This window comes from Peromyscus eremicus, chromosome 20 (genome assembly GCF_949786415.1).
Source record: "Peromyscus eremicus chromosome 20, PerEre_H2_v1, whole genome shotgun sequence".
NCBI lineage: Eukaryota > Metazoa > Chordata > Mammalia > Rodentia > Cricetidae > Peromyscus > Peromyscus eremicus.
Genome location: NC_081436.1, coordinates 2,119,430 through 2,135,947, shown reverse-complemented (window position 1 = coordinate 2,135,947; position 16,518 = coordinate 2,119,430). Strand labels below are relative to the sequence as shown.

The 16,518-nt window shown below is 51.1% G+C and overlaps 1 protein-coding gene across 1 annotated transcript; it reads left to right on the top strand.

The window, feature by feature from the left end:
- The first annotated feature begins 2,022 nt into the window (after positions 1-2,022).
- LOC131896560 (keratin, type II cuticular Hb5-like) lies at positions 2,023-12,398 on the top strand. Its single transcript, XM_059247268.1, has 9 exons — positions 2,023-2,448; positions 3,543-3,751; positions 7,083-7,140; positions 8,015-8,110; positions 8,705-8,869; positions 9,075-9,200; positions 10,692-10,924; positions 11,181-11,212; positions 11,912-12,398. Exons 1-9 carry the CDS (start codon positions 2,023-2,025, stop codon positions 12,022-12,024), a joined length of 1,458 nt encoding a protein of 485 aa, XP_059103251.1. The 3' UTR covers positions 12,025-12,398.
- The last annotated feature ends 4,120 nt before the right edge of the window (positions 12,399-16,518 follow it).

Sequence of the window (16,518 nt, the reverse complement as noted above, 5' to 3'; positions counted from 1 at the left end):
ACATGATGAGAAGTAGCCAGCAACTCTCTAAGATTCATGCTACACAGAGAGACAAAGAGACAGAGACACAGAGAGGCAGGCAGGCAGAGAGAGACAGAGACAAAGGGATAAAGACAGGGAGCAGAAAGGCTCCTGTCACCTCCTGCTGTGTTGGGCTTTTTTTTTCCCCCTTAGGTTGCTAGACTTGTTTCTTGATGGCCTTTCGGAAGATTCTTTCAATATTTTGTGGTGCTGGGGAAGGAACCCAAGTCTTCTTTACCATTCAACTTTGTTCTCAGCTCTTAGTTATATCTATCTATCTATCTATCTATCTATCTATCTATCTATCTATCTATTGCATAAGGATCTTACTGTGTAGCTCAGTGCTGTGGGATGTTCTGTATGGCAAATGTGTTGCTCTAATTGGTTAGTAAATAAAACACTGATTGGCCAGTAGTCAGGCAGGAGGAAGTATAGGCGGGACAAGGAGGAGAATAAAGCTGGGAAGTGGAAGGCTGAGTCAGAAACACTGCCAGCCGCCACCATGACAAACAGCATGTGAAGATGCTGGTAAGCCATGAGCCACGTGACAAGGTATATATTTATAGAAATGGATTAATTTAAGCTGTAAGAACAGTTAGCAAGAAGCCTGCCACGGCCATACAGTTTGTAACCAATATAAGTCTCTGTGTTTACTTGGTTGGGTCTGAGTGGCTGTGGGACTGGCAGGTGAGAGAGATTTGTCCTGACTGTGGGCCAGGCAGGAAAACTCTAGCTACAGATCAGGCTGGCTTTGAACTCAGATATCCATCTGTTTTTGCCTCCCTGGTGCTAGGGTTAAAGGTGTGTGCCACTGTGCCCAACTTGTTTGTTTATTTGAGATGGTCCTACTGAGTTGCCCAGGCTGGCCTCTCACTCAGTAAGCCTTGAACTTGTGACCTTCCTGTCACAGCCTCCTGTGTAGCTGGGATCACAGGCTGCCCCCTGACGGGAGGTTATTTCCATTCCTGTATCATCAGAGCATGCCACCCAGAGCCAGGGTGTGTTCCAGCTGGCCTTCACTGGCGGGTGCTTCCCTCAGCCCCCTCCCCATCTCCACGCTCCTCTGAGTCTCACACAGAAGGTGCCCTATCCGATTGGGTAAAAAGTGTAGGGAGCAGCCCCTGGTTGAGGCCCTCGTCTTTCTGATGCATCCCACACTCTGGAATGACTTCTCCGCCAGGTGCCTTGGAATCCACATCTCTCTTCTGCTGCTGCAGCTGACCATGTGGGGCCTTGCCTGCCCTCTGAGTGAGCTATGAGGGACCTTCCATAGGGTGCCAGGCTGCGGCTTTGTGTTCTCCTTGGGTTTGCCAGCCTCACATGGCTGGTGTTCCCACCGGATCTGGTCTTCTCAGAGGCAGCTTGTCCATCTTGTTAAACTTCCTCTTGAGGCAGCTGCGGGCTTGGCGTACGATGAGTCCAGCTGATTCAGTCATTCGGACCAGCAGTGTTTCTCGGGGACATGGTTATGCTTGTGGCCAAGGAACAAGAAGGCAGATGGACCTGTTTCCTGCCTTCCAGGACAACTGCATTGTAGTGGTCACACTCCAGGGGTGGGTGTGGGGTATGGTGGTCATAGGGAAAGATTCGAAGTTCTTCCTCATATGCTTGCTGAGAAGTGTGGCTGTGTAGAGCCCTAGGAGAACACAGGACACTTTAGTCCCAGGAATATTGTGGTCGGTCAAGCCTGGGCCTGCCCAGGGGGAGTTAAGGATTCCTGATGGGAGGGAAACTGGAGGCTTGGTAGACAGTGCTGGCTAAAATGTCAGGGGCGTTTGCTGCAGGGTCTCCCTGTATGCCTATAAATGAGTTTCACCCTTCCCTTCAGGCTGCCTAGCGGCATTCTCACACTCATAAATGCCACTAACGACATTCTCCTGCCTTTCATGTGCTCAGGAGGCCCCTCCTCAGCCTGATAAAAGGCAGGGGCACTACCAGGTCTCAATGTGAGACCTTGTCCTCCAGTCCTGCATCCCCAGAGCAGTTCCACACAGCAGAGACATGGTGGTCAGTTCTTACCTCCTCAGTTCTGGCTGTGGGGTCAGGAACTTCAGCTCCTCCTCTGCTTGGGTGCCCAAGCTGGGAGCTCACAGCCGAGCCAGTGCAGCGGCCTACCGTGGGGGCAGTCCTGGGGGGCCAGGCTACAGGCACCTCAGGGGCTTCAGCAGCAGGAGCCTGTGTACTGTAGGGTCCCCCCGGCTTGCAGGGAGTTTCAGATGGCCTCTGAACAGTGGGAGCAGCAGCTTTGTTTACCGAGTGGGGGGCCTTTGCGGGCCCACACCCCCCTGCATCACCACAGTCTCCGTCAATGAGAGCCTGCTCACGCCCCTCAACCTGGAGATCGACCCCAATGCTCAGTGCGTGAAGCATGAGGAGAAGGAACAGATCAAGTGTCTCAACAGCAAGTTTGCCGCCTTCATTGACAAGGTGGGTATCCTGGAGCACTCTGTGCCTGATCGGGGCGGACTCGTGTGGTCCTCCCTAGGGTTCCAGCCTAAGAACAGGCAAGAGACTTGGAACCCCATGATGGCTGCAGCTCTGGCTGTCTTGCTACCAGCCACCTGTAGCATGCAGAACATAGCTGAACTCCAGTCCTGGTTTGCAAATGTTGCCATGGGACTCCAGTATAACTGTGGATGTGAAGCCACCACCCAGAACAGGAGGGCTTTTCGCTGCTCCTTACACATGCAGTGAGTTGCACATGTGTCTGTGACCCCCGACTTCCAGATCTCAGCTGCCACACACAGGAAGGTATAAAAGCTGCACAGTTGTCACAGAGAAGATGGCGTCACAAGACCCTTCGCTAGGTACGTCACACACTCGTAGGTCCCAAGGACTAGAGAGCAGACACCTTTGAGGGGTCATTGCTTGGTCTTTGGCAAATACTTCATGCAGCACAGAGCCAGGACCAAGAAGGGCTAGGCTCCTTCCCTCCTACCCCTTTCTGGGGACATCCTGAGAGAGTCAATGAATCCTCAGGACTTCTACCCAAGGCATCCTCTGCCCCTACTTACTCAGGACCCGAGAGACACAGAGCCTCTTGGCATCCTTTTTTTTGCCTGCTGGCTTAACTCTTTTTCTCTTTCTCTTTTCCTTCCTCCCTTGCTCCCTCCCTTCCTCTCTCCCTCCCCCTCTCTCTCCTTTCCTTCCTTTTTTATTGGTCATCCGAGAAAACCCCCTAGTCTTCAGCTCCACAACCAGAATTCTAATAGCAAGACCCTTCGCTAGGTACGTTACACACTCTTAGGTCCCAAGGACTAGAGAGCAGACACCTTTGAGGGGTCATTGCTTGGTCTTTGGCAAATACTTCATTCTGTAGAATGAATACAAGGCTGTAAATTGTGTGCTTTTTCTGGGAGGGGTAATAGGTGCCAGGGAAATCACCTCAGGTATGATGATGACCTTTGAAAAGTCACAGGTTGCTTCAGGGCAGGGGCCAAGCCAAAGGGCAGGGAGCTGCAGGGGAACTGGCACCCTCCCCAGGCTCCCCCTGAGCCTTTCCCTTCTCATTCCCATGGCAGGTGTGCTTCCTAGAGCAGCAGAACAAGCTGCTGGAGACCAAGTGGCAGTTCTACCAGAACCGCAAGTGCTGTGAGAGCAATGTGGAGCCGCTGTTGGAGGGCTACATCGAAATGCTCAGGAGGGAGACTCAGTGTATGGAGGCGGACAGCAGGAGGCTGGCCTCAGAGCTCAGCCGTGTGCAGGAGGCCGTGGAGGGCTACAAGAAGAGGTTAACATAACCGGGCTCGGGCAGTTACAGGGAGTGGGGGAGGCCATGCCACTGTCCAGGAGGTGGAGAGTGGGGATGCTGCTGGGGGTCAGAGTCAGCTATCACCTAGTGCTGCTGTCTAGCTCAGCTCCTAGGCCCCCAGACCCATTCTAGGGCTCAGGGAAAGTCTGGAGAGAAGCACTCCCAGTACGAGAGGAGCACAGTCTGATCTTGAGGTCACAGGGTGACGGGGTGGAGGGGAAGACCAAGAGAAGAAGTGGCCCAAGGCCACCAGGGCGGAAGAGCAGGTGGGGCAACCATCGTCAGTGGGAGTGGAAAGGCTCTGGGGGAGGCATCCTGAGACCTCTGATGCCCTTCAAAGCATCCGAGGAACGTGGCTTATTAGTCACTCTGCAATAAAACACCAAGCTCTCTTTTTGCGGGGCTCCGCAGCTCAATGTCAGTGTAAATCCTTCGCTTTAGTCTTACATGTTTACCAGTCAAGCTCACTGGATCGTTGTGAATTTGCCCCTCTCTCCTTTGAGGATATGGCCAGAGTGGAAGATGATTTTTCTACTGCTGCTGTGTGGTTCTAGGGTTGAAACACAAGCCTCCCGCATACATAGCAAATGCTGTACCACTGAATATTGCTAGCCTTATGAAAGGAGATTTGATATCAGTTTGTCCTGGTTGTTCTAGCCTTGACTCTCCTGGAATCAGGTGTTGGAAGACCAGCTTTTACAACCTCAAGAACTACAGCAGGGGGCTTTTCTCCTTATTGGAGTGCCGCAGACATTCACACACCTTTCAACAGGCAGGTGGCCAGGTCTAGGTCCCAGCTGGGCATGCGAGGGCTGGTAATTACAGAGCTGAGAGTTAACTGCAGCCCAGGATTACCCTGTAATGAAGAAGTCATGGGAACCATGCTCTGGGGGCTGAGTTCTCCCATGTTAGCTGGGTCCATGCTGGTCCAGGAGGCGGTATCACAGGTGGGGCAAGGGGCAGGCTGGTGGAGAGGGCTAGGGAAATGCTCTGGACTGGGGCTCACTTTAGGAATTCAAGTCCTAGGGTATTGGGTGGGTGAGGGACTGACGTTAGGGGAAGGCTGCGGGGAGCCATCTTAACATTTCAGAGAATATCACGGTTTGTATAATGTTAAGAGTTGAAGGGCTCTGGAAGTAACTTCCTCCCTTTCTCTCATCCTGGCTCTGGCTTTGCTCACTGTGCAGGCACACAGAGGTTCAATGACTTATCTTAGATGTTGTTGAGATTTCAGTTCAAGCTGCGACCAGAGTCCAGTGTCCTTTTCATAGGCATCCGTGGCTGGAAAATGTAAACCCAAAGAGGGCAAGCCTCTGTCTCCCTCCCTCTCCTCATGTTTCTCTCCTCCTCGTTCTTCCCCACACCAAACCACGCCCAGATCGATGAAAGGCACCTTTCATATAACCACAGTACTTCAGGAAGGACATGGTCAGGCAATCATTAATAGTATTCAAGAACTTTCAAACTCCTTTCTTGTATGGTCTACCAAGATCAGAGAGCTACTGTAGAAGCCAATGAAGTCTTCACTGGAGGCTGTGAGGAGGTGAAGCATTGAGTGACAGCTCACATTTCACATTCAGCACATTGTTGACTGTTCACAAGCCCGCTTTGACTTTCAGGAAGCGAAATCGAAATGGCGGAATGATCAGTCAGAAGGCACCCAGCCTTTCAGAAATGAAATAACTGCTCTTCCAAGGAACACTACATACAAACAACACCAATTTTAGGGGCTCAGGCCTCCACATGTCTGGATTTAAAGGAGTTGAGTCTATGCTGATGGCAGAGGGGGAGGGGGGATGTCAAAAACAAAATTAGAATTTTCTCACACCACAAGGCATTTTGTTCCAAGGTGGCCATGTGTGTCAATTTCAGGAAATCCCTCCTGGGAGCCAAGAGGAGCTACATTAGTTACTTTTCTGTTTCTGTGAAAACATCTTGACCAAAAATGACTCGTGGAGGAGAGAATTTATTTGGGCTTATGGTTCCAGAAGGTGAGAGTCCATCATGACGGAGAAAGCCTGGCAGCAAGTGTAGGCATGTTGACCAGAGCAGGAAGTGGACACCCTACACACATCCTTCCACAAGTGTGAAGCAGAGAGAGGGAGCTGGAAGTAGGGTGAGACCATCTGACCTCGAAATCCACCCAAGTGGCTCGCTTCCTCCAGTAAGGCCATACCCCACTTAAACTTCCCTCCACAGCACCACAACTGGAACCAAGTGTTCAGATACTGGGACCTGGGGTGGGGAGACATTTCTCATTTCAACCACTGCAGGAGTATTTCAATGCTGTCAGAGGAAAGGCGTTTTCCTCCGACCAGTTCAACTTGAGAGACATTTTGTTAGTGACCCATGTTCCTTCCTCCCTGAAACAATGAAGTGTTCTGCGTGCTAGCCACATAGTTTAAAAGCAAACAAGTCCCACATCTTATAAAACTCGACAGAAATAGAATTCCAAATTGTGCACTCACCAGAAGCACAGCGTTGTAAAACACGCATACTTCCCTTGGCGCCTCCAGCTCCTTCGGCTTTCTGTGCTCTGTCTGTTTTGGAATCCCCATTTTTCCGCAGGGTTATTCCCACCCTTGCCAGCCTCAGCTCCCCCCTTCTCGTCTTTGGAAACCTTCTCTCCCGTCTTTTCTGGGCCTTTTAGACCTGGGCTCTGACTTTGGAGGAACAGGTTTAGCAGAGAACCTTGCAGGCCTCTCTGTCTCCAGTCACTTGGTTTTGTATCCATTTGCGCCCTCAGGCTTCTCTTGGGCATGACCGGAGTGTTCTGGTGCAATGGTGTGTGCTGCTCTGGTTAGTCTGCGGTTGTTATTGACCATTTCTTCACACTTTCCTCAAGCCTCTTTCTTCAAGGCACTGACCTAGTTTGCTGACTGTTGCTGTGATAAATACTATGACCAAAAACAAGGGGAGGAGAGGGTTTGTTTTAACTTGTAGGTTACAGTCCGTCGTCAAAGGAAGACAAGGCAGGAGATTGAAGCAGAAACCATGGAGGAAAGTCATTTACTTGGTTGCTTCCAGGCTACCTTGGACCCAGGACCATGCATCCAGGGCTGGCACTGCCCAGGGTGATCTTCCCCCCATCAATTAACAATCAAGAAAACACCTCCCCCTCCCCAGACATGTCTGTGGGACAATCTGACAGAGGCAATGCCTTAGCTGAGGTTCCCCCTTCTCAGGTGTCTCTACTTAGGTCAAGGTGTCAAAAACTGACCAGCACAGGCACACACAGAGAGTAAGGAAGACCAAGGAGGTTTGCTGCTCAGGCTGTAGCCGGCCAACTTTCCCTGTGCCCTCTCCCCAGGTATGAAGAAGAACTGGCCCTCAGGGGCGTGGCTGAGAATGAGTTTGTGATACTGAAGGTGAGTGGCCTCCTACGGAGTGAGACTGAAGTCATAGGTACTGGGGACTGGAACCAGTGTCTGGTCATGTCCCCATGGTTGGTGGAAGGCTCTCTCATCTGCTGGATGCTTTACTTGCAGAAGCCATCTTGGTCCCCATGCAGCAACCCAGACTAGTCCAGTGGGGGGAGTCTTGAGAGCTCAAGCGGCCGCTGGGCTTTCTGTCAGCAGTTACAGCTGATGTTCATGCTTGTCTTTCTTGTGGGCATGGCTCCTACCATCATCCCAAATGCGAGTTGTTTGAGTCTTAGCTTGTTAGTGATTTTCTAAGTGTGGCTGTCAGTCAATACTATAAAGAGGGTGGGGATAAAGAAAACCAGGGTAAAGCTGCCTGTGATCTCTACTTTCGTTTCAACCAGGTGAGCGAAAATGTGAGCTTGCGTTCTTCAATGCTTCCCGGCCCCTCTATCTGTAACCATAGAGTGGAGCTCTATAACTTGGCCTCAGGCAGGAGAGGCAGTTATTTGGGCTCTGCTGCCTGTCACACTCTTGTGCTCTCTGGGGTGCTTGGCTGAGAAGCTGCTGCTGACGCTGGCTGGGGCTGTAAACCTTGTTTTCCTTCCTGCAAGCCCTCGGTGTTGAAGTGCCTGTATGAGAGACGCCCCTCTACTTCCTTTCCCAAGTAACCAGTCTCCCTGCCTGTCAACCAGGGGAGAAATGTCAGTGGTAGACACTGAAGAGGGGCCCTGGAGGTGAAGACACATAGCCTGCTGGCCGGGGGCAGGCTAGAGACAGAGAGGTGACTAGGAGACGGCCTCTCGGCCACTGCAGAGGGCAGAGATTCAGTGCCTGGCGAAGCCCATGCCCACCCACCCTCTCTCATCCCTCTCACCAGGACACAGACAGTGCTTACCTGCACAAGGCAGAGCTAGAGGCCAACACAGAGTCATTGAGGGAGGAGACAACCTTCCTGTGGTCCCTGTACAAGGAGGTAACAGAATTTCCCCATGGAGTTTTCTTCACTGAGGCCCTGTCCTGGTGCCAGGGCTTTTGGAATAGTATTGCTTTCCTTATTCTGCTTATATTTCGTTTCTCCTCTGTGACCAAAGGGGGATTTTTCTCACTAAGGCTCCTTTTCAAATGAGAAGTGGGCCATGCCCCTCTTTGAGGGCGATTCGGGAGACTAAGGTAGTCCGGTTCCGCTAAGCATGGTGTAAAGTGGAGATTGACCATGAGTGCACAAGTCTGAGTAATGTGAAAACACAACCGGAGGACCTGGGGCTCCAACTCTGGCTGCTGGGTCACGTTTGCACTCATGGCTCCTGCCAATCTGGGCAGTTCTGGCCCCGAATATAGTTGTTCTGCAGACATACTCATCTGCCTTATTGAGCCAGGTGATGGTGGAATTCTCTACTCACTGCCTTGGACCACGGCCCTAACTCCAACCTTTTCCTCTAAAGCTGTATGTTTTCAGTGTCCCGAGTCACTAGTAGTTTTGTGTTCTTCCCAAGGTTTCAGAGTTACGACTGCTGCTGTTGGACTTCATCAGAGGCAGGATTGAGGTTGACGCCACTTCCTCCTGCAGGAAATCATCTACCTCCAGTCCCAGATCTCAGAAACCTCAGTGGTGGTGAAGATGGACAACAGCCGGGAGCTGGACATGGACACGGTCATGGCTGAGATCAAGGCTCAGTATGATGATATTGCCAGCCGCAGCCGGGCAGAGGCTGAGTCCTGGTACCAGACCCAGGTATGAAGATGGCCCACTGAACAAAGGAGTTTAGCCCTGAGTCTGGCACTCAAGTGGGCTGGGCACACATGCATTCCAGAGACCCCCAGGCAGAATGGGCAGGGAGGAAGGACCTCTGCAGAATCAGGGCTGGGCAGTCGGACTCTGCTCTGGCATCCCACCATCCCCTCCATCTGGTGCTTTCTTGTTTGCCTCAAAATCACAGTGTGAAGAGATGAGGATCACGGTGACCCAGCAAGGTGAGAATCTTCGCAAAGGCAAGGAAGAGGTCAGTGAGCTGAATTGCATCATCCAGAGGCTGACCTGTGAGGTGGAGAGCGCCAAGCAGCAGGTCAGGAGGCCAAGACAGCCGGAGCTCCTGCTACTTCAGAGCTGGGCTCTGCATTCTTCCTGTCTGTGGGGATGGCTGCCCCCTCTGGAGTGGCTTAGGTTTCTCCTGTGCCAACACTCCTGTGTTGTCCCAGCACATTCTGTGGTCACTTTCTAGTTCTGTGGATCTGATGGATGCCCACTGCCATAGAATGATTGATGCTTCATTTCCCTGGTGGACCGGTGATGTGGTCTGTCTGCTTGTGTTCCTACTCATCATTTGACTGTCCTTGTCTGGGTTTTTCATCTGCCCCATTTTTCTACTGAGATTCTTGTCTTTTCCTTGGGGATCTGTAGCTTTGCCTTGTCACTCCAGTCACCTGTAACCCTCTGGTTTCCCACATTGCCATGCATTGGTCTCCTCTCGGTCTGCCTCTGTCTGCTTGCTTTGACGACGTCTGCTACTGAACAGAAATCTCCAGCCTGAAGGCGGCCAAGTCTGTTGGCTCTTCCTTCAAGGGCCTTTGCAGGGGAACTCTGTGGCATTGGAGATGTCCTCTGTTTTTTTCCCAGCTATTAGATTTACAGCTCTGCCTCTCACACTTAGGTCATTAGTCCATTTGAGCTGTATTTTTTAAACATATAGCGAAGAGGTTTCTAGTTTAATTTTCCTGCATAAAATAAGAAAAAGACTATGTAACCTCTGACTTGTGACGCTCTAACACTGACTTTGCACACATTCCTGACTCAGTTTCCACTCTCTCCTTTGGTGCACCTGTTTTCAACCACAATGCAAAATGTATCACAGGCAACTTATTACTCATAACAGAGGAACCAAAGAAATGTGGGAATGGGCCCCACTGTAGCACGGCTCCTTTGTATTTGGGTGCGCTGTCTTCAGGAAGATACTGCCAGTGAGTGTCTTATTAGGAGCTGTTACAAACGGGCCCTTCCTTCAGTACGCTGGATTCTGTGGGTCACAGGTTCAGATCCCACCCCGTACAGCAGCTCCTGCAATCTGTGCTTGGCCCTTCCCAGTGGAAAACCTAGACAAGTCACGACCTCTTGGAGTCTCAGTTTCTTCATCCGCAGAGTGGAGACAATAGTGCATGTTCTGACAAGCCCGTAGAGTAAGCCTGAAGGTAAATAACATAGCGTCTGTGAAAGTGCCTTGTAAATGGACCTTGGCACACAGACATACGGTAATGTTACTAATTACCAGGGCGATTCCAATGTTAACATTCTTTCCCTCTTGTGGTTCGCATGTGAAATCAAATGGACTTTATAATACAGTGGTACCCAAAGAATGGAGGGAAAGAGGTGGACACAAGGTGATACTCACCTGTAACCCCAGCACACTGTCTGCCAAGTGCTGGGGTTAAAGGTGTGCACCACCACACCGCTAAGGGTGACCATTTAAATGGCAGGGAATAGTGTGATCAAGGTCCTTGACAACCTACCAGGAATCCTCATTGGCTGTACCTTTTCAACTCCTTCTTTCCTCTGTCCCCAGCGCCATAAGCTGGAGGCCGCCATAATTGAGGCAGAGCAGCAGGGAGAGGCCGCCCTTACTGATGCCCGCTGCAAGCTGGCTGAGCTGGAGGCTGCCCTGCAGAAGGCCAAGCAGGACATGGCCTGCCTGCTCAAGGAGTACCAGGAGGTGATGAACTCCAAGCTGGGGCTGGATGTGGAGATCGCCACTTATCGGAAACTGTTGGAGGGCGAGGAAAGCCGGGGCTCTGGGGTGTGAGTAGGGGTGTCCCTTTAGGTCTTCATTCAGGGATACAGTAGTGCCTGGGTGGGATAGAATCCTCCAAGTACAGGAGATTCAAAGGGGGATGATGTCACTGTTTACTCATTTTACAGACAGGGAAACTGAGGTCCAGAGGGGTTGGGAGAGGCTTGCTCTGGTCCCATCCCGCTTGGCTAAGCTAAAGGACATGAGCATACTGCAAAACCAGTGGAAGTCATCTCTGACCACTTATGTCTCCTCTCCCCTCAGGTTGTGTAAAGGCCTGGGCTCAGTCAACATCTGTAAGTTGGATATGTGGGCATATGGTTCCCTTGGGTGTCCATAGTCTATTAGGTTACATCTAACTGGGAACTGAGCCTCCTTCCATGGAGTACTGGGTGAGAGAGAACAGACTTGAAGTCTCTGAGAAGTGATAGGTGATGGCACCAAGTGTTTGCCCTGTACGTGGATCTGTCTAAAATATCTATGAAGTGTAAGTTAATAAATGTGGCAAAATCTGAGCCCCCACCCTCATACAATTAGTTCTGCAAACCAGCTTGAGCTTTCCGTTTCTCACAGATGGTTCCTTGTGTGACATCATATGGAGAAATGATAGACTTAGGCATACCAGGGTCTGCAGGTAGCTGGGAACTCCTTAGAATTCCATTGTTCAGGCAGCCGCCACGTCAGTGCCCTCTTCTGACCCAGCTGCCCCTCACCCTTCCCACAGCTATATTTCTAGGTGATTTCCTCCAACTCTTCCCAACAGTTTTTGCTAATTCGTTGCATGAGCACCTCTCAATATTGGTCCAAGCAGAATGAAACGTCCGAATTGCTGAGCACGCTTCCCAGAGGAGGGGGGTGGGCAGCAGCAGACTGCAGTTTGCTGAGGTTTTAAAAGATCCATGCTCCGGGCCGTCAGAGTACCAATAGAGTTCATAATCTTGTGTTACCCAACTTCGGTTAGGAAGAGGTTTCTGACTTCGAGTCTCTCTCCACAGGTGTGAGCCATTCCAAGGGCAATGGCCTGGTCTGTGGAGACCTGGCTTTCCCATCTCTCGTGGCCCAGAGGACATGGCCATCAACAGTGGTGCTCAGTGCTCCTCCTCTGTAGTGGGGTCTTGCTCCAGTACGAGACTGGTGTGGTTTTCATAGACAGGCCTGGGATTCTGGACTCTTGTGTCTGGGAAGGGGCTGGGGTGGGTAGGAAGGATCACCGTTTCTCTCACAGCCCAAATGTCAGTTTAGAAACTTTCCCCTTCAGGGACCTGGAAGTAGCTCTCTAGTTTTCTTCTTGTTGGAGATATTAATCACTGCTTGCAATTAAGTCCTGGGCCGGATGGGGGCTAGGCAGAGAGGCATACGGCATGTGGGAGCATCTTTGGGCTTTGCTCTTGGATGAGAGGGGCCACAGATGTTGCACTGAGGAGGCAGAGCTGCACTGGGGATGAAGGGAAGCCGTCTGCTGAGAGACAGGACTCTGTGCCTGGAGACCCAGTTATCCAGACTGGAAACCCCAGTTATCCAGACACCGAGGTGAAAAGTCTGGATGCGGAGAACCATCGAGGCTGATGTATGGTTGGGGTGGTGCTGCATTTGGATGAGACCCATGTGACTCCTTTCCTTTGCTACACTGGATTAAATGGTGGTGTAATAGGCTTTCTCCTGTTGACTGGATGCTCGTCTCCTTCACTGCTTTCCTCCGTACCCAGAGCTCGGCTTGTTTTATGTTCCTTGGGTATGGTGTGGTCTCCGTGGGGCATTTATCTCACACAGATCACTGGGTCTCTGGAGTGTGAGTCTGTAGTTCAAGGAACTGTTTCAGGAACCCGCATTTAAACATGACCTGGGAGATTCCTCTGCCAGCCAGTGGGAGGGAGGGCTGCTGCTTGGTGCAGGCAGAGGTGAGGGTGGAGTTGGGCACCTCTGCCTATGCGGGAGGCTTTCTTTTCAATTCTCAGAGCATCCGATTAATTAGTCTTTTTGCTTCTGCTGTAGGCTCAGAGCCTGGCCTGGGGCATGCAGCAGGGCAAGATGGGGGCAAAGGCCAGAAAGAGGAAAATGAAAACCCAGGTTGAATTAAGTCTCCACCCAGCTTCTGACACAACATGTATATACTTCATTCATTTCTCTGAAAAATAACGTTAGTGTCCCATTTTACAGGCATGGAAACCAAGGCCCTAAGAAGTGACTGTCCTAAAACCACACAGCTGGCTCAGGAAGCAGAATCAGATCCAGAGAATGCCAGTATTAATTAACTCCCCATGACATTCCCTAATTGTTTGGGCTCAACGTTCTGGCTTGTCTGATGCTCCTGGACAGGGCTCTATCTAATCCTGTTCAACTAGGTGTTGACATTTCAGTTAAGAAATGGAAGGTGGCATGGAGTCTCCTCGAGCATCTGAAGTATGGCCTCTGCTCTCCAGGAACCCTGGGGTGATTTTAGAATAGGCAGTTAAGACAAGCCCCTGCGTAGGGACCCAGGTCTCAGAGCTCTGTTGGAGTCATTTTGCTAATGGCTTAGACAAAGTCACTAATTCCTGAAATGACAGTCTGTCTTAGTTTGGGTTCTATTGTAATAAAACACCGACCAAAAGCAACTTACAATTGCAGTTTATCGTGGAGGGAAATCGGGGCAGGAACTCAAGGCAGGAACCCGGAAGCAGGATTGAAGCAGAAGCCACGGAAGAACCCTGGTTACTGGCTTGCTTCCCATGGACCGACCCATAAGCTTGCTTTTAATACAACCTAGGACTGACACCCCTGTGAGCTGAGCCCTCCCACATCAATCATCAATGAAGAAAATGCCCCATAGACTGGCCTACAGGACAGTCTGATAGAGGCACTCTCTCAATTGAGGGTCCCTCTTCCCAGGTGACTCTAGCTTGTGTCAAGCTGACAAAAAACCCTAACGACACATAGTCCCAGGAAGTCACACCTGTGGAAGCCTGCTCAGAGTCCCCTCTGGCTGTGTGGCTGAAATAAAGACAACAGTTTCTGATGGACAACTTTCCCTTCTTGTACAGGGAGAACTCTACTTCCTTTTTATGTTATTTGATACTTTAAAAAAGGCCCCCCAAAACTATCACCAACAAAAAGACATTTTGCTTGAGATTATAAATTTGTTATTAAGTCATAGCAAAGCCTTTGGACAGTTCTCCCTGTCCTTCTGATGGAGTTCTGATGCCTGCAGATGTGCCCCCTACAGCCTCAGAGGTCGGCCATTGGAGGGAAGTTCACATTTTCCCTCTGAAGGTTCAGACTGAGTCTGCCAAGATGGACTGATAGACAAGACAGACAGACAGACAGACAGACAGACAGACAGACAGACAGGAGAAACGCTGATCAGTTCATTCATGTGCACACATTCATGGGAGCCACACAGGGAGTATGGGACTCAAAAAGAAGAAAGAGAGCCAGATGGCTGACTCCGGCAGCATTCCGAGCAGGGGCAGAAATTGAGCTAAGGCTCCTGGGGGTGGATAGTAGTGACTTATGGGAGGGGAAAGGGAGAGATGGTCTTTAAGCAACCCCTCCCCCCACCCCCTGTGACCTTTTAGGGGTTCTTACAAAAGAGCAGATCAAGTCTGACGGGAGTTTGTCCAAGTTTAGTGTTTTTTTTTTCTCTTCTTTGATGTTTAATATTTCCAACTTACTTGATAAGATTCTTAAGGAATTACATTTATTTTTGAAGAAATATCCCCAGCCAGGCAAGGAAAGAAAAAACAGGATGAGACAGCAGGGCAGGAGAGGGCCAGAGAGACCTTGGGAAAGGGGTTCCTAACAAACTGGCTGCCCCTGAGCCGGAACACCACAGGAGAGGGCGCCGTTCCTTCATGATGGGACAGTGAAGGTGACGGCAGCAGTGGCTATGTGCTGCTGGTGCTGGTGGTGACAGCGGTAGTCATGGTGCCGGTGGTGGCTGGCGGTAGTTGTGGTGCTGGTGGTGACGGCGGTAGTTATGGTGCTGGTGGTAGTCATGGTGCTGGTGGTGACTGGCGGTAGCTATGGTGCTGGTGGTGACTGGCGGTAGTCGTGGTGCCGGTGGTGGCTGGCAGTAGTCGTGGTGCTGGTGGTGGCTGGCGGTAGTTGTGGTGCTGGTGGTGGCTGGCGGTAGTCACCATTGCCATCGTCTGACATTTTAGCCTCTGAAATTCGGTTTCCTTGTAGATGAATGATGTGTCTTAAATGATGTGGTGATCACAGATGTGGTCAAGGTCCAGAGAGTCGGCATGAAGGAGGGGAAGGCTTACAGGAGTCTGTCTGGGGTCAACTGGCAAACCTCAAATGAGCAGCCAGCATTCCCCAGCTGGCTCACAATCCTTCGGGCTTGAAGTTAGGAATCAGCAGAGTGACTCAGGTCTTACCTTCTACCAGTGAAAGAGCTGAGAGATGGGGATGGAGGAGAGTAGGGCAGCAGAGGGGCTGGTGGACAGACACCTGCCCCATGAGGGTGACAGCCGGTGTGTTCTAGTGCAGAGATGGAGTCTGAGGGGGCTGAGTGTCGATGGTTCTTACTTTCTCAGCTTCTTAAGGTCACGCTATACATCACAGGCCTGGCATGCCCTGAGCTCCATCCTGGGGCCTAGTGAAGGCTCAGAGCCGGAGACACATTCTGCCCTCAAGAAATTTCTAGATTAACCTTTTGATAAGGACTGAAGCCATGGAGACAGAACCAGGTATCTTCAGGGTTCTAGATGCTGTGACACAGAGGTGGTGGCCACTAGAGAAGATCACTGAGTACAGGTACAGGTGATAGATGAGGGCCACAGGACAGGCCGTGTGTCTGCTTTGGATGGCAGTGAGGTGGTCCTGGAGCCGCAGGAGGGCAGACCTGTCTCCTTGTGGAGTGGAGGTCTGGGGAACCCGCACTGGGAGGGAAGTTGTTCAGGAAGGAGGAGTAGGTGGGGGAAGAAGCACATGCCTGTGCTGGGAGTGATCTGAGCCTAGTGGTAGGAGTGTGGCAGTGAATTTGGGAAGGGACTCTGGCTGCTAAGCATGTGAAGGGTGGGGCTAAAAGACCAGTGTGCCGGCTAGTTTTAGGTCAACTTGGCAGGAATCATCAGAGAGGAGGGACCCTATGTCAGAAAATGCCTCCCTAAGGTTGGCCTTTGTATCAGTTACTGCTTCCAGGTTTCTGCTCTGCTTGAGTTCTTTCTATAATGAACAGTGATACGGAAATACAAGACAAATAAACCCTTTCCTCCCCAAGTTGACTTGGTCATGGTGTTTCATCACAGCAACAGTAGCCTTAACTAAGACAGCAGGATGACTTATTTTGGGGGAGGATGCTATGGGGGGAACTGTGCTCCAGCCTGGCAGGGACAGAGGAGGACAAGTGGATCAGGCTGTGGGAATGGACTGGAAGAGGAAGAGTCACAGGGGTGAGTGGAGACGGTTACCCTGTGACATATGCTACTGGCTTTTCCAAATGCTGGTTACCAGTATGGGGCTGGCCTAGGGTTGGTTGGCTGGTGGAGGCAAAGAAACAGGGAGCGGCGACCCTGGCACAAAACATCAGGCACCCTTGCATGGCAGCAGCATTTATTGAAACACAGATGGAGTCGACCCAGAAGGCAAGGCACCCACAGACAGAACCGGAAAGTGG